The 23382-nt window shown below is 41.4% G+C and overlaps 1 protein-coding gene across 3 annotated transcripts in view; it reads left to right on the top strand.

Moving 5' to 3' along the window:
• Positions 1–23382, top strand: part of serpini1 (serpin peptidase inhibitor, clade I (neuroserpin), member 1) — a 43781-nt gene that overhangs the window by 15138 nt on the left and 5261 nt on the right. For 2 of the 3 annotated variants that reach the window (XM_041181626.1, XM_041181618.1), the window contains exons 2-6: positions 384–656; positions 1492–1722; positions 5981–6175; positions 6918–7122; positions 12876–12973. In XM_041181626.1, coding sequence (XP_041037560.1) covers positions 404–656; positions 1492–1722; positions 5981–6175; positions 6918–7122; positions 12876–12973 — 982 coding nt within the window. In that variant the 5' untranslated portion in view covers positions 384–403. Of the gene's footprint in view, positions 1–368; positions 657–1491; positions 1723–5980; positions 6176–6917; positions 7123–12875; positions 12974–23382 lie in introns of all 3 variants that reach the window. The other variant, XM_041181635.1, reaches the window with a different exon arrangement.

Below are 23382 nucleotides of genomic sequence, written 5' to 3'. Positions count from 1 at the left end.
GAGTTTTGGGATATTTCTGAGACATAAGGCACTATACAAATGCAAGTCTTTTTTTTTCTCTGCCATCCCCCAGTATCTTGTTTTGAAGTTGGGAATCCCTAGCCATAGTTCAAAAATACTACAGCCTTCTTGGTTTCTCTAATTGCCCTTTGTTCATCTGAGATCAAGTACCGGTGGTTTTCTTCCTCTCCTACAGTACCTTTTGGTTGATATCGTAACTGTATAGAATATAACACTCTTGACATTTCCTTACCTGTAAGAAAGATTGTTTTGAAATATTATTCATTCTACTCTTAATATTTAAACTAAATAGAACATATAACATTTGTTTAAGTTTTTCATCAGTATCTTGCAGTACTACTTTACAGTTCCTCTTCCCATAGGCTTGAAAATTCGCTAAAAAATGACATCTTTGCTGGGATTCCTGACTCTGTTGATTGTGCAATGTGCAGCAGTCAATGCAGGCATTCGGGATGGCATCACTGCTGACTTTTCTGTGAAGGTTTACCACCATTTGCGGTCGATAGAGAAAGATGGCAATATTTTTTATTCCGCCTTCAGTATTGCTAACGCTTTGGGAATGGTTGAGCTTGGTGCTGGCGGTACAACTCTTGAGCAAATTCAACATGTTATGGGCTACAATTACATGCAAAAAGGTAAAAACTGTCTGCTTTTTAGATAGAATTGATTTTGTTCAGTGAGTCTAGTAGTATATACTTAAAATCCTTAAATGTGAATTACAATGCATGTTCCCAGTTGGTTAAGTTCATAGCTTAAAAACGTCCATGATTCAGCATTCATTCGCCTTGTCTTAGCAGTCTCGAGGCACCCAATGCCTGCTTTTTGGAAAGTGTCCCTTAGGCTGTAACACCCGGATCCTGACCTTCATTTGAATGACTAGTATTTTTGGAGAAAGTTCTCATTAGCCAACCTGTAGATCTTAAATCTTCCAGAGAAGGTAAACCATTGTAAACTTATAAAAATCTTAATTACTTATTTAGTTATTATATATTATTATACCATTATCATACATTGCACATTATTATACATTGCTTTAACAAGAGCTGCTTGTGTAGATATTTTATGTTGTAAGGACAATTTCTGTCGTACTTTGATATGTTGCCATTTGTATGAGGTTAGATTATGCGCCATGTTTAATTTTCATTATACTTTCAATGATGGCAGCCTCGCCATATAAAATTTTCTTAGTGGTTGACTCTTCAATTCTTTGGGCTTAGTACTGATTTTTTGCACTATATTAGTCTTGTTAGACGAGAAGTTTCTACTAAAATTGATTTGGTGCTTTTGGACACTCTTCAAGCCAGTCCATGGATAATTTATCTTCCTCTCCCCTGCCCCATGATTTAAGTTCCTATTTATATGTAGAGCCTGAAGTTCTCTAAATGATCTGCATGCAAATAGTGTTCCAACATGGCAGGACAGCATTATGGAGTATATATTTTTAAAAGTGCTGAATTCTGTTCTGATCAGGTGAGGAATTTGACTTGTTGTGGGAACTCTCTCAGTCCATGAAAGCAGACAGCCAGCAGTATGTAATGAAGCTTGCCAACTCATTGTTTGTGGAGAAAGGATTTCAACTGAGTGACAAGTTCCTTCAAATGCTGAAGAAATATTTTAGTGCCAGTGTTGAAAATATTGACTTCAGCCAACCTTCTTCTGTGGCTGATCATATCAATGAATGGGTGCAGAATCAAACCAACAGTAAGTATTGTCAACTTGTTAAGTGCTGTTAATAGTGACATTTGTGTGTTTGATCTGTGCCATTGCACAGAATCATAATTATACAATATAGAAGAGGCTATTCAACCCATTGTGCTTGCACTGGTTTTTTCAAAGAACTATCTACTTAGTCCCCTTCTGTTGCCATTCCAAGCCGGACTCCCTCTCAGATAAGCCTACAGCTTTCTTTGTGCCTCTTGGCATTCTCCAAATGGGTTATTAAAGCTCTTGTTATAAATGACAACAACAACTGCCCCATTCTGCTGTCTCTCTGAACCTCTTACCCAGCATGCCTTCTAAGAACTAATCTCGACAATCTCCTTCCTTTCCACTCACCCCTTTCTACTGCTGACCCTGTGGACTCTACAAGTAGATCAGCTTTCACCACCCTCTCCTCTTCTCGATCCAGAATGTCCATTCATTTGTGAACAAGGCCCTTGCTATCCATTAACTTATCGTGGATGATTACATTGACATCATGGCCTTGTTGGAAACCTGGCTGAAGGGTAATGACACTTACCTGTGAATTTAAGCCTTTCCACCTGGCTATGCCTTCCACTATTTGCCCTGCCAAGAGCGTTGCGGTGGCGGTGTGGTTCTTACAACAAGTCACACCTTGGTTTGTCCACTTACTTTTTTGGCACTTTCTCCTCCTTTGAAAGTCTCACTTTGCTCTAACCCTCTCGCTGCTCATTTAAAATTCTCATTCTCTATCACACACCAAATACCATAAAAGCTTTCTCTTTGAGATGTCTTGACTGCTTTCCTCTCTCAGCCTCCGCATTGTGTGATTTCTCATCTTTGGAGATTTCAACCTCCATCTCAACTCATCACGCTCCATCTTCTGAGTTCACTGTCCTCTTATTCTCACTTGACCCCTCCTTCCATGTAAACTCCCTAACCCATATCCATGGTCATTCCCTTGAATTTACCACCTTCTGTGGTCTTGCTAGTCCCATTGTATCAATCACCTGATAAGACCATCTCCGATCATTTCTTTGTATCATTCTTCATCTGCCCTAATTCTATTTCATCTGGGTGTATGCTGGAAAATACTGCCATCACCTCCCAATTCACAAATGAGTGCCCTTTCAAAATCCAAACTATCTAGTTTTTGGCCCTGCATTCATCACAACATTTTCTGCAACTACTGAATTGCTCAACCACAATCTCACTTCCACCTTTGTTATCCTAGTCCCCACTAAAACCATTTCTCTCACCTTGCTGTTCTCCTTGGTACATGCCAGAACTCTATTCTCTTAAGCCCAAGGGACGCAGACTTGAATGGATATGGCGGATAACTGGTTTAGCTCGTTACCACGAGATTTAGTTGGTTTACATAAATCGTTATCAGATCATGTTCTCACCTGCAAAAACTATTCACCATTCCAGGTCTCGAGCCCTTGAACATGTTGTCGCCTCCCAAATTCATGCCCATCTTTCCAGGAACTTCATGTTTGAATTCCTCCAATCAGCTTTCCACCCCTGCCATAGCATCAAAACAACTCCTCTCAACGTCACAAATGGCATCCTGTGTGACTGTGACAATGATAAATTATCCTTTTGACAGCTGTAGTCTTTCACACGATTGATCACTCATCGTCCTCTAAATGGCTCTCCACTGTCATCCAGCTAGGTGGGGCTGCACTTGCCTAGTTCCATTTTTATCTATCTAATCATAGCTAGAGTATCACTTACAATCGCTTCTCATCTATTCTTGCATTTACCAATGGTGTCCGCTAAGGATCTATCCTTGGCCCCCTCCTATTTCTCATCCACATACTTGTCCTCAATAACAGCATCCTGAAAACCCAGGGTCAATTTCTACATGTATGTTGATGACACCCAGCTCTACTTCACCACCACCACCTCTTGACTGTTCCACAGTTACTAAATTACAAAACTGCTTGTCTGACATCCAGTATTGTATGAGCAGAAATTGCCTCTAATATTAGGAAGATATAGTAATTGTCATTGTCAGGGAAAAACTCCATTTGGTTCCTGCTACAACTCCGCACCCTATCTACCAGCTCCATCCATTTGTCTGGCAACTGTCTGAGGCTGAACCAGGTTGTTTGCAACTTTAGTGTCGTACCAGACCTCTGAGTTTGGGATCACATGCCCGCACCATCACTAAGACTGCGTTTTTCCATCTCCATAACACCGACTGACTCTGAACCTATCCCAGCTTAGCTGCTGAAATCCTCGTCCATGTTTTTGTTACCTCCAGATTTGATTATTCCAGTGCATTTCTTGCCAGCCTCCCATATTCTATCCTCCCTAAACTTAAGACCATCCAAAACACTGCTATCTGTGTCCTTACTCACATCAAGTCCAGTTCATCCACCACCTGTGTACTTGCTGACCTACACTGGCTTCTGGTTAAGCAGTGTGTTGATTTTTAAAATTTTCAACCTTATTTTCACATTTGCCTATAGCCTCCCCTTCTCCTTGGGCAGAATAATATGGGGTGTAGATAGCATACATCCCCAGAAAACATGTTGACATGAAACCGACTGGCTCCACGCTGACCAGCCCCACAGCAATAAAGTGCTGTGGGCCTCATTAATGAGAGCCAAGTGGGATGGGGCGGATGTCTCATTCTCTGGAGCTGCTAGCCAATCCAGCTGGCCGGCAGTGCCAGGAAGGCTTCAGTGTCTGCTGCCAGGGTTGCAGCTGAAGAGAGGGGCCTAAGGCCGAGGATCCCCAGAGCAGATAAGTCACGGCTCTTGGGCCGAGAGGGTTTGGGAAGTTCAGGGATGGGTAGTGAGGGGGCAGGGGGATAGGGTGGCTTTAAGAGAGGGAGCAGGTAGGAAGGATGGGGGGTGGTTAGTTGAAGGGGGACCCAAAAAGCTAGCCCGCCCCACTTCCTTCCTGACATTTAACCATTTAAAGTTAAAAATCAGGCTTCCCGCTCCCACCCAGCTGCCCACGCCAAACATATTATGGCGTGGGCAGTGTATTATTAGGGTCATTAGGCTTGTTAATAAGAATAAGACTAATTGACCCTTATTTGATCCTTTTAATATAGTGGGTGGGCTGCTGATTTTGGTGCCCGCGGGCAGGCACCTCTCTGCCTCTCTTTCCTCCTTAAGATGTTCAAGACTTACTTTTTTTATAAGGTTTTGGCCATCTGTCCTAATATCTCCTTATGTGGCTCAGTGTCAAATTTTACTTCATAAAACCTCTGTGAAATGCCTTGGGGCTTTTTATTATGTGTGTTATATAAATACAAGTTGTTATTGCTGTCTTTCCTGTATCTTTTAATATTTTTCTTCTGAAATATTCATTTTTCCTTTTCAAAGATTTGTGGATGCTGCTGTCACTGTTTCTGGGAAAACATGTCATATCCTAACAGCCCTCTGCATTAAAAAAAAGTAACATCTTCCTTTGTTCGTTTAGTGGTGTGCCTTCTGCTGCATTGACTAATGGAAATAGTTCTTTTTCTTTTTACCTTCTAAAAGTACTACATAACTTTGAGCAGCTGTACTAGATTGTTCCTCAAACTAGTCCCGTTTCTTCAGTCTATTTTAAATAAAGCCCCATAACCTTGGTATCATTCTGATAAATCTCTCCTGCACCCCCCTTCCTAAAGGAGGCCACCCAAAATCTTCCAACCCTGTTTGGTATTGCCCATGAACTTTTATACCCTCTACCACTATTATTATATGAGGCAAGAATTCCATTTTTTTTGCAATTTTATCTCTCTGCTCTTTTAAAATTTTACTATTGTGTATTATTCCCTTCCTCCTTCCCAAAATGTATCATCTCACAGTTCAACTGACATCTTTTTGCCCAATCCAATAACCCATGCGATCCTGAAATTGCTTACAGTCCTCTTCGTAGATCTTTGTATTTTAAATTTCTGCAAATATTGACCCTGTGCCTCTCCACGAGAAAGAGAGAGAAGGTGTATGTATATCCCAGAGGAATGCTACTGTTTATATCTCTCCCTGCTTTAAAAACATGAGTAACTATTGATTTCTGTCTGCATCTGTGGACAAAGCAATCAAGTTAACATTTCAAGTGAGGACCCTTCAGCAGAACATTAAGAAGTTGGCAAATGTTAAATTGGTTTATAGCTGTATCTTTGCTTTTGAGTGCTAATGGTAGCTAAATTCACAACATGCTCATGAATAATTTTACTTATTGTGCAGGGAGTTTTGCTGGTAATATATATCCTTCTGTGATTTGTATCTGTGGAAAGATATACTTTGACATTTGCTTTTTCTCGATGCAGATAAGATACCAAACCTTTTATCGCCAAAGGACTTCAATGCTTTAACTCGTCTAGTCCTCGTTAATGCAATTTACTTTAAAGGAAACTGGAAGTCTCAATTCAGAGGAGAAAATACACGCACATTTCCTTTTACCAAAGATGATGAAAGTGAAATCCAGATATCTATGATGTACCAACAAGGAGACTTCTATTATGGTTTGTAAATGTTTCACTTTTTTACGCAGTTAATTAAAATTGACCTTTCCATTCACTTGATCTGGCATTTGGAATGAAAGTTCAAATTTGACAGAGAACAGTATCCCTTTGTTTCCTTAGCCTTTTTGAACGTGATCCTTGAGGTTCTCTGTTATGACTACAAAACAGCAGAGATATTTTAGCTATAGCATTTAGCAATGGGCAGGGACACAAATGTGAAGATGCTGAAAGCAAGTAGTTACTCTCAATAACTTGATAATTCATGGTTTATAATTTTACTGTGATGCAAAATGTCAGCTGGGATGCAGCTTTTGAGTTAAAAGTTCATGAGTTCAAGACCAACTCCAGAGATTTGAGTATAAAATCTAGTCTGATGCTCTAGTGTAGTGCTGAAGGAATATTGCACTGTCAGAGGAGCCGTGTTTCAGATGAGGCATTATAACAAGGTTTTGTCTGCCTTCTCAGTTGAATGTAAGACCCCATGCCACTATTTCAAAGGAGAATGGGGAGTCCTCCTCAGTGTGCGGGCCAATATTTATACTTCAACCAACGCCATTAAAATCAATAAGCTGGACATTATCTCTCTGCGGTTTGTGGAAGCTTGCTATGTGCAAATTGACTGCCATGTATCCTATATTACAACTGGAGCTGCACTTCAGAAAGTACTTTATTGGCTGTGAAACACTTTGTGACATCCTGAGATTATAAGTTCTTTACATATGCAATTTGATTTATTTTGAAGGTGAGTTCAGTGATGGCTCAAATGAAGCAGGAGGAGTGTACCAAGTTTTAGAGATGCCTTATATTGGTGACAAGATGAGTATGATGATAGTTCTCCCAAGACAGGAAGTACAACTGGCTACCTTAGAGCCACTTATCAAAACTCAACTAATTAATGAATGGGCAAGCTCAGTAAAGAAACAGAAGGTTGAAGTATATCTGCCAAGGTAAGAAGTGGTTTCTTGTTTGGGGAAGGCTGCCTGATAAAATCTATTTATATATATCTGCAATATGTTTGACCAACAATTTTGAATCCGAAATTAACATATGCATTTGAGGGGAAATTTAGTAATTGTTAGAAAAACAATATTTAATAGTGTAAATGTCCATTCAAGTTATATTGCATTAATACCAAGTTTTGGACTTCATTTTAATAATCACACACTTTCTAACTAGTATTTTGGATACAATGGGAATCGATGGGTATCAGGATATTGCAGGAAGGTATAATTGAGTAGGACAGCCATGATCTCATTGAATGTCAGAGCAGGATTGATGGGCCGAACGGCCTCCTTGTGCTTTTATTTCTTATACCAAGTGTTATTATGCTAATTGTGTCTAAAAACCTGAAATAAACATTTACAATAATTTTCTTACCAAATATCAGCCATGTAATTAAATAAAACTGACTTTAAAAATTATTTTTGATCTTGAATATTGCTGAAAAGAGACATGTTGCTGAAGCTTTTCATCCTGTACTCGTCAAAAAGATGCCAAATTTCAAATGAAAACAAGAGAAAAGGGTGCTGATTGGTTGGCAAGCCAATTCTGATTGGCTGCGGCATTGCTTTGGAGAAAGCAACAGGGAAGTATAGGCTCCCAGGTGCAAGATTTGAACTGGACTTTTGTTGCAGAGAATAAGTCCTTGCGTATGAATATATGTCGCTTCTAGCAAGCACAAAGGAGCCATGTTATGAGCTTGATTGATTATCCTAAACTTGTTGTTAGTGTAGCTATTATCGCATTCAGGATCGCTCAGAAAAGTGTCGCCCAATTGCACGTTCACATCTAATAGTAGACATTCTGTATTGGGCTTTGCAAGTGCGGGCTGGTTGAGTATAGTCTGTACTCTGCCTATTACAAGCAACCAAAACACCATGCTGTTCGATTTGTCAGTCACTGGGACATATAGCCTACATACCTGGCATCGCACTGCACTAAAATTCATACATAATGTTGCTCAGTTGTGTGGTAGGCAGAATGTCTTCTTGGACTGACGGCAGTATCCTGTTAGTGGAAAATACCACTTGCGTAGCCATTGCATAGTTCCAGGATTATATGGTTTCCTTAACTTGTATAAATTTTTGGAATAGTTTGCCTCTTCAGGGCAATTTGAGAGTGATTTCAGTACCAGTGTGATGCCAGCTATGTAGGCTATGCATTATACCAATTGAATGATCAAATCAAACAACGTGTTCCTTCAGTTGTTCATAATAGGCAGAGTACAGACTGTGTTCAACCAGCCCGCACTTGCAAAACCCAAAACAAAACATTGACTGTTGGATGTGATTCCATGATTGGGAAGCACTTGCTGAACAATCCTGTGTGCACTAATATCAACACTAACAACCAATTTAAGATTGAGTTCAACTTGTAACTTGGTTTGTTTACGCTCGCTTGTAGTGACATACATTCATGTCCAGGGAACTGTTCTCTAGAAACAGAAGGAATATGTTCAAGCCTTGTGCCTTTTTTGAATTACCTGGGAGCTTGGGGAGCCAGTAGTTCCCCGTTGCTTTCTCCATGGCAATGCCTCAACCAATCAGCATCTTTTTCTCCTGTAGTATAAATTGTTGTGATTGTTTAAAATTTGGCATTCTTGCACTTGTCTGATGAGTGCAAGGTGAAAAGCTTCAGCAACATGCCTCTCTTTTCAGCAATATTCAAGTTCTGTACTACCAAGTGATTCTTTCATCTGTTATCACTGCAAATAAGTGTTAAATTATTTTAAATTCTTTTTCATATGTCAATCCTGAGAATTGGTTATTTTTCATAATTACATAATTAAATTGAGAAAGCATTCTAGCTGGGAAAGGGTGATTATATGAAAATAATTTGACTAAATCGTTCAAATGCCATCACAGATCAGGAAGGCAAAATTTAAGTGATTTATCCTGTGTCATTCTTCTTTTAATTCTCCTATTTGTCCACTTGCCCTTTAAATAATGCTGGCAGTAATATGAGATTTTTGAGATTTATAAATGGCATAGTCTGTTGCCATTTGTGGTATGAAAGGCTTTTTAAAAAAAAATACATTGCATCATTCCACTCTAGTTTCCTGTCATAGTTGTGGCTGGCATTGGCTGTTGGAATCCATTCAGTCTACGTCTCACTGAAAAAGTTGTAAATTGAATTTTCAGTAGATTTATAGGATGTAGATTCATATGTAAAATGTATTAAACCTATGTCAGCATTCCATACATTGCGTGTCACCATACAGATTTCTTTATCAAACTTAATGCATGGTGGCACTACCACGGTGCTAAATGGGATAGATTTCGAACAGATCTAGCCAACTCAAGACTGGGCATCCATGAGGCGTTGTGGGCCATCAGCAGCAGCAGAATTGTATTTAACCACAATCTGTGACCTCATGGCCTGGCATAGCCCCCACTCTACCATTACCATCAAGCCAGGGGATCAACCCTGGTTCAATGAAGACTGCACAAGGGCATGCCGGGAGCAGCACCAGACATAACTAAAAATGAGGTGTCAACCTGGTGAAGCTATAACACCGAATTACTTGTGTGCCAGACAGCATAAGCAGCAAGCGATAGACAGAGCTAAGCGATCCCACAACCAACGGATCAGATATAAGCTCTGTAGTCCTGCCACATCCAGTCGTGAATGATGGTAGACAATTAAACAACTCACAGGAGGAGGAGGCTCCACAAATGTCCCCATCCTCAATGACGGAGGAGCCCAGCACATCAGAACAAAAGGTAAAGGTGAAACATTTGGCTACAATCTTCAGCCAGAAGTGCCAAGTGGATGTACCATTTCGGCCTCCTCTGGAGTTCCCCAGCATCACAGATGCCAGTCTTCAGCCCATTCAACCACGTGATATCAAGGAACAGCTGAAGGCACTGGATATTGCAAAAGCTAGGGGCCCTGACAATATTCCAGCAATAGTACTGAAGACTTGTGCTCTAGAACTTGCCGCTCCTGTAGTCAAACTCTTCAAGTACAGCTACAACACTGGCATCTACCCGCCTTTGCGGAAAATTGCCCAGGTATGTCCTGTACACAAAAAGCAAAACAAATCCAACCCAGCCAATTACTGCCTCATCAGTCTACTCTTGATCATCAGTAAAGTACTGGAAGGGTCCATCAACAGTGCTATCAAGTGGCACTTGCTTAGCAATAGCCTGCTCACTGACACCCAGTTTGGGTTCTGCTAGGGCCACTCAGCTCGTGACCTCGTTACAGCCTTGGTTCAAACATGGACAAAAGAGCTGAGCTCCTGAGGTGAAGTGAGAGTCCACTGCCTTTGACATCAAGGCATCAAGGAGCCCTAGCAAAACTGGAGTCAATGAGAATTGGGAAAAATTCTCTGCTGGTTGGAGTCATACCTAGCACGAAGGAAGATGGTTGTGGTTGTTGGAGGTCAGTCATCCCAGCTCCAGGACATCACAGTAGGGGTTCCTCAGGGTAGTGTCTTCGGCTTGACCAGCTTCAGCTGTTTCATCAATGACCTTCCTTCCATCATAATGTCGGAAGTGAGAATGTTCGCTGATGATTGCACAATGTTCAGCACCATTTGCGACACCTCAGATACTGAAGCAATCCATGTCCAAATGCAGCAAGACCTGGACAATATCCAGGCCTGGGCTGACAAGTGGCAAGTAACATTCGCACCACACAAGTCTCAGGCAATGACCATCTCCAACAAGAGAGAATCCAACCATCGACCCTTGATGTTGAATAGCTTTACCATCACTGAATCCCCCAATATTAACATCCTGGGAGTTACCATTGACCAGAAACTGAACTGGACTAGCCATATAAATACTGTGGCTACAAGAGCAGGTCAGAGGCTAGGAATTGTGCAACGAGTAACTCACCTCCTGAGTCCCCAAAGCCTGTCCACCATTTACAAGGCACAGGTCAGGAGTGTGATGGAATACTCCCCGCTTGCCTCGAAGAGTGCAACTCCCATAGTACTCAAGAAGCTTGACACCGTCCAGGACAAAGCAGCCTGCTTGATTGGCACCATATCCACAAACATTCACTCTCTCCACCACCGAAGCACAGTAGCAGCAGTGTGTACCATCTACATGATGCACTGCAGGAATTCACCTCTGTTCCTTCGACAGCACCTTCCAAACAGTCGACCACTACCATCTAGAAGGACAATGGCAGCAGATGGATGGGGACACCACCTGGATGTTCCCCTCCAAGTCAGTCACCATTGTGACTTGGAAATATATCGCCGTTCCTTCACTGTCGCTGGATCAAAACCCTGGAACTCGCTTTTTAACAGCACTGTGGGTGTACCTACACCACATGGGCTGCAGCGGTTCAAGGAAGCAGCTCACCATCACCACCTCAAGGGTAACTAGGGATGGGCAATAAATGCTGGCCCAGCCAGCGAAGCCCACATCCCATGAATGAATCTTAAAAAATTGAATATCTCCAGTTTCCCAATTCAAATTGTATAGATAAATCCAGGAATGTTGTATTTTCAGGTCAATGTTAAATATATATTACTGACAAGCTATACTAATTAAAGCAAAATATAGTGACACATGAATGATTTTTCCAAGACATTGTATAATTGCCTTATAATTTAGGACAGATTAAGAAAGCTGGTTACATCGTGCCAATTAGTGTGTACCAATTGAAAACTTAATATTAAATCAAAGATAAATGTTGATTTTGTTTCCAGTTGGATTTTAGTATACGCTTCACTTTCTTTTACTGCATAGAGTCTGCATTTGAAGAAAAGTCTCAATGCGAAACAGCCAAAGCTGTTTCTTAAGTCCTTAACTCCACTGCTGGTACAATTGCTGTTGCTAGCTTTAGTTGTGATGCACAAATCAATCTCACTCACTTTTCCAGAACTGCTTCATCCAATTCAGGGTTGTGGGAAGTCAGAGCCTATCCTGGGTCCCTGGAGTTGTGAGGCAGGAGCGCTATCGCTGTGCCACCCCGCAAATCAATCTCGCCTTCCCTATATTAATATTATTTAAAATGCATTTTTTAATACATGTCTTGATATAATGGCAAAGTCTTCTAAAATGTTATTAGAAACAACAAACATGTGTGGAACTCTGGAAGAGCCACTGTTCCTTAAAATGCAAGTTAAATTTCAAAATAATGTCACATATATTCAGGGCTGTTTAATAATGGCAATCAGAATTGTTCCATGCAAAAAGCAGAGATTTTGAACTGATTTAGATGTTCAGCTATTGCTTATTTCTCAAATTCACATGCTATCCTTGCAGCTGTGGTAATTACAATATGGTGCTAAAATCATTCCTTGTGGAAGTTAGCCAGGCTGCCTCTGTCAACGAAGTACTACCAATGGTGCATCAGACCTGCTATTTTCATTCTAGATGAACTTTCATCAACATGGGTCAGTGTGGACCTTATGAAAATCTGTGAAGGTTCCCAAGCAGAATCACAAAACTGAGAATGCAACTTATATTAACTATGTGCACAAGATTTTTTCATTATTGTTTTGAAATTGCAGAATAAAGGGAGCATATTCAGCATCTCTAAAAATTACTAATTATTTTGCTATACAAAAGAGATGTTAGTAATCCTTTTAAAGCTCCACAGAGTAAATCTTTTGTACTTTAGAAACATTGATGTATCACTTAAGTTTAAAACAAAAGAAATGCTTACACATAATTCCAATCTGCATGTTTTCATTCTTGTTTCAATCTTCTGCATGTGTATAAAATAATGTTGCTAGATTCAAAGTGATGCAGAACATTGACTTGAAGGAGGTTCTGGCCGGCCTGGGGATTTCGGAAATATTTGGTGTTGATGCTGACCTCTCAGCAATGATTGGTAAGTAAAGAGTCTCACTGTTTGAAGATTGTCTTTGCTGGTATGTAAAATTCAGTTTAAAACAAGCTGAGGTAACCAATCTTTGAAAGCTTCTTCTAATGTGATGCACTAGCAACCCTTTTTTCATCAGCGCTTATTAGGATGAGTAAGTAGTTGATAGTATTGAAGCAATGAGAATATTGTTTTAGATCTGTATGATCCTGCAAGGTCTATTGCTATTTGACTTACCAGCATTACCCAGTCTGACTAGATGTTGTATTGCTAAACAATTTGTCCCCTTGGCCTGTATAGCTTAAATGCAGAAAAGTGTTTTCTGGACACACAGTTAGTACTAATCATTTGACATTATTGAATACAGTAATCTACATCATATGTTGCCAACACACCTTCCTTCAATACAAATCTTCATTCCTTTTTGCTGCAAGTCTACTTGGCACGAACCACTTCTTGTTTGATGCTGGTAATGACCTCCTAATGTGGGTATGATTACAAATCCTCTTATGACATGCATTACAAGACTTACCACAGGAAAGTCAATATATTATTAACGCTATAAGAAATGTTGCACTTGCTTCGTACTGAAGATGGGCCAGAGTAGATCCAGCACCCAGTGTTCCCTCTGATGTTGCATTATTTTTTGATCCCCAAATTACTTTGAGGAAACTCAGTGGCACAGATCCTAATACTTGAGACAATTCTTGGCGTGAGAAACCTAATTATAACCAAGGAAAGTTATGAAGAATACTAACTATAACCAAGGGATTGAGGAATACAAGAATCAACCAGTATGTTTGTTTAAAAAGGCCCTGTAAAGATAGTACAAACTTAAACCTTAAGATACATGTCATGCCCATGCAGTTGCACCCGCAGATGTGTAAAAAATGAGCATTTTATTTTTATTTAAAAAAACATGGGGAACAGACAATCTGCATTGTAACAAAATGGAGTCGAGGGTCACGTGATCTCCCTTGTCTGCAAATATACAGAAACTGCCCAAGGCTGGTACTTAGCCTGAGTGTTTTGTCAGGGCATTAAAAGATCATTTACCTTTTGGAATTTTCCTTTGAGAAGTCATTAAAAATGCAACAGATCTCTCCTGTGGATTTCACAGCCACCATGTCTATAGAAACTGATACACAATGACCACACAGACTTAGTGGCTGCAGAATGAAATTCCAAAGAACGGGTATGAGGAAAAAACATTCTATTACAAGGAGATGCAAATGGCTCAGATTCAAATCCCATTGTGCGTCAATGCTAACATTGTCAGGGACCACTTGTATGGACAATGGGAACACCGATACTGTAGTCACGTGACAGAAACCAGCTTGTAATAAGAAACATTTATTAACACATCTTGAGAACAGCCTTTTGTCAGTCAATCTGGGAGACGAAGTGACCACAGTGGGAAGAGATCTCACCCAACAACGGGAGAACCCTGCCATACAGGCAGTAAAGCGGGGCTATCCTTTTACCTACTGATTTGTAGAGCCAAGCCAGATCTTCACAATAGAAGCTCGATTACTCCTTCAACTGGAGCAAATCCAGAAAACTACTGTTGCAAGTAGTAAGCCACTGAATTCATCTTCAGAAATGTCCAACCTCCATTTCCTTCAGTGAACCAAAAGGAAATCATCATGCCTGCAATGTGTCCAACTTACATCTCAAAAGGCAAGAATAATAGTGACTTTTTGAACTCTTTAAAAATCTAAGCACATGCCACCTCTTTTGTAATCAAATTTTCTTGTGTACACGTATGGTGTGTATGAGTCAGTGGTGCTGTTGTGATTACATTTCAGGTGTTGAGAAATAAGCATTTTTTAAAAACTTTACGAGAAAAACTTGTCTTGTGTCAGTTGTTGAGAGTCACACCATTCAAGGTGCTGACACACTTCATTAAAACACGTCTTGTTGCAGTCAGTCGAGAAGTGAGTCGGGGGAGGGGGAACCATCCTACCATCTTTCCCCTGTCCATAGCATTCGTTAATGCAGTGGACCCAGATGATCCTACACAGTATTGCGAATGAGCTCATGTTTGTAGTATGTTACAAAGTGCAGATGATCAACCAAACCTGTAGTATATTTTAAAGAAGAAACATGAATCATTGTCTCAGCTTGCTGCTGATGCAGTTCAACATTAGTCAGATATTTTTCCTTGTATATTCAGTGCCGTTTTTCCCATTTTACATGTAATCACCACAATATTTCTGGGTAAAGTTCCTATGACAAACCATCGACCTTTACTCTTCAAGTCACAGTGCCTTCTGCATTTGTGAAATAACCTGAGTATTGCATCCATTGCCTGATGTGTATAATTATTACTGTAAACTGTTTATAATGTGGTTACATAACTTGGAGTATAAGACTACAATATTTAAATTTGCATGGAAAGTTTAATAGGAGTTTCCTTTTCACCCCATCAGGGAATTTACAAAGCATCCTCAGAACCTGGAAAACATGTTGTCCATGAGAAATGCCAAAAGTTTAGTGATAACAAGTACTATTTAGTTCTGGCACTTTGGGAATAAAGATTGGTATCTTTGAGAAGCTTCACTTTTCATCTTATAAGCAAAAGGTTGAAACTAGAAAAATATTATAATGTTAATCTTCAAGTATCCTTCTAAAATGTGTACCCCCTTACGGTTGGAACACTTTCACTTTCCTGCTTATAGTCAGCCAGAGCAATTTTCTTGATTTAATTGTATTTGTCTCATGTAGTTGTTTAGCTCAGCTTTGAACCTTTTTTATTCCAATATGTAGGATTTGCAGATGATAGCACAGTGCACTGTGACTGCTGAAATGGAGGGTTGAACAATGGCTCAAAAATACAGATGGAGACAGTTGACATAATCTGGTAGTATAGTGGAATATGGTAGAATAACAGCCTGGTCAAGAAGAAGTTGTAAATTTAGGCAGAGCAAAGCAGATCACTAAAATTGTTCAAAAACCACTTTTCATCATGTCTATTGGCATCTCCTGGTAAGAAAGAACTCAGAAACAGTGGGCAGAATTTTACGACAGCAGGATTTTACGTTCCCGCTGTCGTCAATGGGATTTATAACGGCCCGCCACATTTTACGGCCCCTTCCCCGTCTCCGCTGAAACGGGGCTGTAAAATTCTGCCCAGTGTTTCCTTGGAGATGGCAATTGCACACACAAACATTCAAGTAACATTTAACTGCAGGTTAACTATAATACCAACTAATATGCACATTGCTCTTGTGTGAGTGATAAGTTATTATTAAACTATGCTGCTCTGTTCAGCCAGTTATACTCTGACTGCTGCCCCACAGCAAATATACACTGTGGCACGCTTTACTCATGCACACACAAAAGTCACTTCCCAAGTTAAAGAGGAAATCGAAGCACCCGGTGATCAAGATTTGTTTCGCCTAGATGCATACATGGAAATTACTTATTCTATGTCTATTAACCTGAAAAGGGAGAGGGCGACTCTTTCCTGGGCCATATTGTCTTTGCTGTTGCACTGAAATTGGCACAGCAGTACTCCAGTGCCAAGCCTTCTATTTGAGTAAATCTCTGGAAGCAAGCACCTAAATTGGTGTGTGATATTTGGAATTTTTTTTAAAAGGTGCAAATAATGAGCTATTCTGAAGAGTTGGCTGTTTTTGGAAGCAGCAATGATATTGGTAAGAACCATAGAAAGGTTACAGCACAGAAGGAGGCCATTCGGCCTATCTTGTCCATGGCAGCCTGAGGACACCCAGGTGCCCTTTCTAATCCCACCTTCCTGCACCCAGCCCATAGCCCTGCAGCTTACAGCGCTTTAGGTGCAGATCCAGGTACTTTTTAAAAGTGCTTAAAGTTTCTGCCTCCACCACCAACTTGGGCAGCAAATTCCAGACAACCACTGCCCTCCGCATAAAAAAGTTCTTCCTCATGTCCCCCTACACCTTCTGCCACTTATCTTGAATCTACGTACCCTGGTTCTAGAATTCTGTAATTTTATCTTGTCCACTCTATCTATTCCCCATATAATTTCATACACCTCAATCAAGTCACTTCTCAGCCTTCTTTGTTCCAGAGAAAATAATCCCAACCTATCCAATCTCTCCTCGTAGCTACACTTTTCTAACCCTGGCAACATTCTTGTAAACCTCCTCTGCACTCTCTCCAGTTGTGGCCTCACCAGTGTTTTATACAATTCCAACATTATAGCCTTACTTATATATTCTATACCTCTGCCAGTGAAGGAGAGCATTCCATATGCCTTCTTTACAACCTTGTCTACTTGAACTGCTGCCTTCAGGGACCTGTGTACTTGTATGCCAAGATCTCTCACTTCATCTATCCCTCTAAGTATATTCCCATTTATTTTGTAATCCCTGAGTTAGACTGTTGTGTTCCCTGAGTTGCCGAATCTGCATCACAATATGCTAGAGAACTGATTAGAATACACTGCAGTGATTATAGTTTTTTTTATTCATTCATTCACGGGATGTGGGCTTCACTGGCTGGGCCAGCATTTATTGCCCATCCCTAGTTGCCATTGAGGAGGTGGTGGTGAGCTGCCTTCTTGAACCGCTGCAGTCCATGTGGTGTAGGCACATCCATAGTGCTATTAGGGTGTGTGTATAGTGGTGTGTCAGATGTGGCAAAGGCAATGTCTTGTATAGATCCAAGGTGCTGGGTCTGGATGCAAACTGCAACAAGAGAGTATTTAATGTTTCCGTTAAAGTTACAATCAGTCTATTTCACAGTCCTTCACTCCAGATATTTATTTACAATTTTCTAAAGATGGTTATTTAGTAAAATAAATGTTTTGACAGTAAGTATTCTCCATCACTAATATGTACCTGGAATCTGCAGTTAGTTGTGGAGTGATGGCATTTGCCATTGACCTCAAAGGAAGCTGTCCACAAAGACCCAACAATCTCTGACACATGGGTTTCACCTTTTCCAATGTTAATTTCATTCTGGCATTGGCTATCGAGGATCTCTGGTGTCCAACAACAGTGATGTCATCAAGCAAACTAAGCAGCCAAGCAGACAGCAAACCAGGAAGTAAAAAGCACCAATTGTCCTCTTAATAATTTTACAGACAATGAAATAGATTGGCACATACGCATAGGATCATGATATATTAAATCGTTATCTTTTGTGTAGTCAACTCACTGAACATTTTAAAAATTCTAAGCTCTCAAACATCATTCTATAAACCACCAGCAATCAAAATGGTGTCAATTCAGCAACTTTGCAATTGGTATTAATTTTGATTGATGGCAGAGCAATTATATCTCTGGAGAGGGACTAGAGTCACGGAAACCTATGGCGTGGTACCTCTAAGGGGCATAAGTCATGGCATAATTTCCTAGAATTTCTGGGCTATCAGATTGGCATACACTTTAAATGTGCCATTAGTTTTCAGCAAATTCCAGGCCAATGAATTTAACTAACAAAAAATGGGCTTAGATTAGTGTGATGCATATTTACACATTGAATATTTTTTGTCTGTCTTGATCTGGACTGTTGCATTTCATCACACAAGTATATACAGAGAAATAGTAAATAGCACAAAACTGAAACCTTTAAAGCATTTTGTGCTTTTTAACCACACATCTTGCTTGAATTCTGGTTTTGTGCATCCCTTACCTGAATTACTGAATTATTCCTCAGCCATTTAAAAAAACATTTTGTAAACCCATGTGACTGTGACAAAGATATACTATCCCTGCTCGTCTTCTTGACCTGTCTGCAGCCTTTGATACAGTTGATCACACCATCCAGTTCGCAGTGCCTCTCTACCATCATCAGCTGAATGGGATTGCACTTGCCTGATCCATTCTCCTCTAATTAGTTGTGGCCAGAGAATCGCCATCAATGGCTTCTCTTCCCATTCCCATAACTTTATCTCTGGTATCCCACAGGGATCTTTCCTTGGCCCTCTCCTATTTCTCATCTAACAATAAAATCACAAATGCATCAGTCCTCTCAAAGCCAAATCTCTCAAGTATGTTCGCACTTATCAAGCAAAGGCAATCACTGGCTCAGGCATGTTCACAGGATGGAAGACAGTTGTATATGTAAGGATTTTCTATGTGGCCTGATTGCTGGACCAGACTACCAGTAGGATGCTCAAAGCTCCGCTTGAAGGATGCCTGCAAATGTGACACGAAGGCCCTAAACATTGATTCTTGCACCTGGGAGACGCTAGCTGATGACAGAAGAAAGTGGTTAAAGTGGCTTGGCAATAGGTGCCAACACCATAAACAACAACTCATAATGACACCTGATAACCACTTTGTATGTGGTACTTGTGGCTGAACTTGCCTCTCATGGATTTGTCTTTTCAGCCAGCAGCAAAAGTGCACCATATGAAGCTATCGCATTCCCCAACAGATTTGATTTGATATGTCCATCATACGTAGATGGAAGGATGCCGATCATGAATCCATATGCTGGCCCTTGGTGATATAATCCAAAATCACACCGATTTTGATGTGTATTCTGATGACACCCAGCTTTACTTCACCACCATCTCTCTTGACTCTTCACTGTCTCTAAGTCATCAGACTGCTTATCCAACATCAAGGCCTAGGTGAGCGGAAATTTCCTCCAGTTAACTATCAGAAAGATCACCTTTTCCACTTCTGTGACATTGCCTGACTCCAACCCTGCCTCAGTTCATCTGCTACTGAAACATTCATCAAGGCCTTTGTTACCTCCAGACTTGACTATTCTAAAGCCCTGCAAAACTCTGCTGCCCATGTCCTAAATTGCCAAGTCCCATTCACCCATCACCTTTGTGTTTGCTGACCTACAATGGCTCCCAGTTAACCAACATCTCGATTTTAAAATTTGAAATCTTGCTTTCAAATCCTCCATGGTCTGCCCTTCCCTATCTCTGCAATCCCCTGCTGCCCTACAACCCTCTGAGATATTTGAACTTCTCTAATACCAGCCTCTTGAGCACCTCCAATTTTAATGGGAGGTAGGGCACCTCCACCATTGGTGTCTGAGTCTTCAGCTGTCTTAGCGCTAAGCTTTGGAATACCCACTCTAAACCCCTTTGCGCCTTTTAAGACATGCTTTAAAACCTATCTCTTTGACTAAACTTCTAGCCATTTTACATAATATCTCCTTACGTGGCTATTATTTTGTATAATGCTTCTATGAAGTGCCTTAGGGTGCTTTATTATGTTAAAGGCACTATATCAATATAAATTGTTGTAAAAATACCTATACATGTAGATATTGTAAATGCACAGTACGTGATGTATGATGTATGAAGGATGATGATTCAGTTCCAGGAAAAATACTTTCCAATAGTGATTTCAGAAGTTCTTTATATTTTAAACCTAAGAGTGCATGTGTTCTTAAACATCCTTGATTACGTAATTAAATCATAATTTAAAAAAAGACAAAATGTTCTACGGAGAAGAAAAGAGTTGACATTTCGAGTCCTCATGACCCTTTGTCAGAACTAGGCCGAATCCCAGGAAGGGGTGAAATATAAGCTGGTTTAAGATGGTGGGGGGGTGGGGTTGGGTGGGGGGAGAGAAGTGGAGGGGGGTGGTGTGGTTGTAGGCAAAAGCAGTGATAGAAGCTGATCATCAAAAGATGTCACAGACAGCAGAACAAAAGAACACGTATATTATCTAAACAAATGTGCTAATTAAGAATGGATGGTAGGGCACTCAAGGTATAGCTCTAGTGGGGGTGGGGGGAGCATAAAAGATTTAAAAATATTTTAAAATAATGGAAATAGGTGGGAAAAAGAAAAATCTATATAATTTATTGGAAAAAAACAAAAGGAAGGGGGAAGAAACAGAAAGAGGGTGGGGATGGAGGGGGGAGGTCAAGACCTAAAGTTGTTGAATTTAATATTCAGTCTGGAAGGCTGTAAAGTGCCTAGTCGGAAGATGAGGTGTTGTTCCTCCAGTTTGCGTTGGGCTTCACTGGAACAATGCAGCAAGCCAAGGACAGACATGTGGTCAAGAGAGCAGGGTGGAGTGTTAAAATGGCAAGCGACAGGGAGGTTTGGGTCATTCTTGCGGACAGACCGCAGGTGTTCTGCAAAGCGGTCGCCCAGTTTACGTTTGGTCTCTCCAATGTAGAGGAGACCGCATTGGGAGCGACGAAAGCAGTAGACTAAGTTGGGGGAAATGCAAGTGAAATGTTGCTTCACTTGAAAGGAGTGTTTGGGCCCTTGGACGGTGAGGAGAGTGGAAGTGAAGGGGGAGGTGTTATATCTTTTGCGTGGGCATGGGGTGGTGCCATAGGTGGGGGTTGGGTAGTAGGGGCTGACGGAGGAGTGGACCAGGGTGTCCCGGAGGGAACGATCCCTACGGAATGCCGACAGTGGGGGTGAAGGGAAGATATGTTCGGTGGTGGCATCGTGCTGGAGTTGGCGGAAATGGCGGAGGATGATCCTTTGAATGTGGAGGCTGGTGGGGTTATAAGTGAGGACAAGGGGGACACTATCATGTTTCTGGGAGGGAGGAGAAGGCGTGAGGGCGGATGCGCAGGAGATGGGCCGGACACAGTTGAGGGCCCTGTCAACGACCGTGGGTGGAAAACCTCGGTTAAGGAAGGAGGAGGACATGTCAGAGGAACTGTTTTTGAAGGTAGCATCATCGGAACAGATGCGACGGAGGCGAAGGAACTGAGAGAATGGGATGGAGTCCTTACTGGAAGCGGGGTGTGAGGAACTGTAGTCGAGGTAGCAGTGGGAGTCGGTAGGCTTGTAATGGATATTGGTGGACAGTCTATCACCAGAGAATGAGACAGCGAGGTCAAGGAAGGGAAGGAACAGTTCCTCTGACATGTCCTCCTCCTTCCTTAACCGAGGTTTTCCACCCACGGTCGTTGACAGGGCCCTCAACCGTGTCCGGCCCATCTCCCGCGAATCCGCCCTCACGCCTTCTCCTCCCTCCCAGAAACATGATAGGGTCCCCCTTGTCCTCACTTATCACCCCACCAGCCTCCACATTCACAGGATCATCCTCTGCCATTTCCGCCAACTCCAGCATGATGCCACTACCAAACACATTGTCCCTTCACCCCCACTGTCGGCATTCCGTAGGGATCGTTCCCTCCAGGACACCCTGGTCCACTCCTCCGTCAGCCCCTAATCCCCAACCCCCACCTATGGCACCACCCCATGCCCACGCAAAAGATGTAACACCTGCCCCTTCACTTCCACTCTCCTCACCGTCCAAGGGCCCAAACACTCCTTTCAAGTGAAGCAACATTTCACTTGCATTTCCCTCAACTTAGTCTACTGCATTCGTTGCTCCCAATGCGGTCTCCTCTACATTGGAGAGACCAAACATAAAAATGGGCGACCGTTTTGCAGAACACCTGCGGTCTGTCCGCAAGAATGACCCAAACCTCCCTGTCGCTTGCCATTTTAACACTCCACCCTGCTCTCTTGCCCACATGTCTGTCCTTGTCTTGCTGCATTGTTCCAGTGAAGCCCAACGCAAACTGGAGGAACAACACCTCATCTTCCGACTAGGCACTTTACAGCCTTCCAGACTGAATATTGAATTCAACAACTTTAGGTCTTGACCTCCCCCCTCCATCCCCACCCCCTTTCTGTTTCTTCCCCCTTCCTTTTGTTTTTTTCCAATAAATTATATAGACTTTTCTTTTTCCCACCTATTTCCATTATTTTAAAATATTTTTAAATCTTTTATGCTCCCCCCCACCCCCACTAGAGCTATACTTTGAGTGCCCTACCATCCATTCTTAATTAGCACATTTGTTTAGATAATATCACCAACTTCGACACCTATGTGTTCTTTTGTTCTGCTGTCTGTGACATCTTTTGATGATCAGCTTCTATCACTGCTTTTGCCTACAACCACACCACCCCCCTCCACTTCTCTCCCCCCACCCAACCCCACCCCCCCCCACCACCTTAAACCAGCTTATATTTCACCCCTTCCTGGGATTCGCCTAGTTCTGTCAAAGGGTCATGAGGACTCGAAACGTCAACTCTTTTCTTCTCCGCCGATCCTGCCAGACCTGCTGAGTTTTTCCAGGTAATTCTGTTTTTGTTTTGGATTTCCAGCATCCGCAATTTTTTGTTTTTATCAAAATGTTCTACTTCTGGTTAAGACTCTTGTCCTTCAAAGTAAAGTTATTAGGTAAAACTTTGCAATATTGTCTTTAACATTCTCCATTTTATTAAACATGACATTAAATATGCATAACCGTATCCAAACACTTTTATGGTTTCCTATTTTTCATTTTTTTTTACCTGCTTCCTCTATTGTGTAAGTTTCCTACTCATGCATCTTGAACTGATAAGGAGGAAAGTAACCCATTTGCAGGCCTCAGCCAGTTTCATACTGAAAGTTTGCCAGCAGATTTCAGTTGGTGCTTAATGGCAACAGATTGCAAAGCAACTGCAGGAGTGTACTGTTAGACCTCTTAAAGCA

The sequence above is a fragment of the Carcharodon carcharias genome, chromosome 2, assembly GCF_017639515.1.
Source record: "Carcharodon carcharias isolate sCarCar2 chromosome 2, sCarCar2.pri, whole genome shotgun sequence".
In the NCBI taxonomy this organism is placed as follows: domain Eukaryota; kingdom Metazoa; phylum Chordata; class Chondrichthyes; order Lamniformes; family Lamnidae; genus Carcharodon; species Carcharodon carcharias.
The sequence above is the reverse complement of the archived record's forward strand: the minus strand, read 5'-3'. Positions and strand labels throughout refer to the sequence as shown.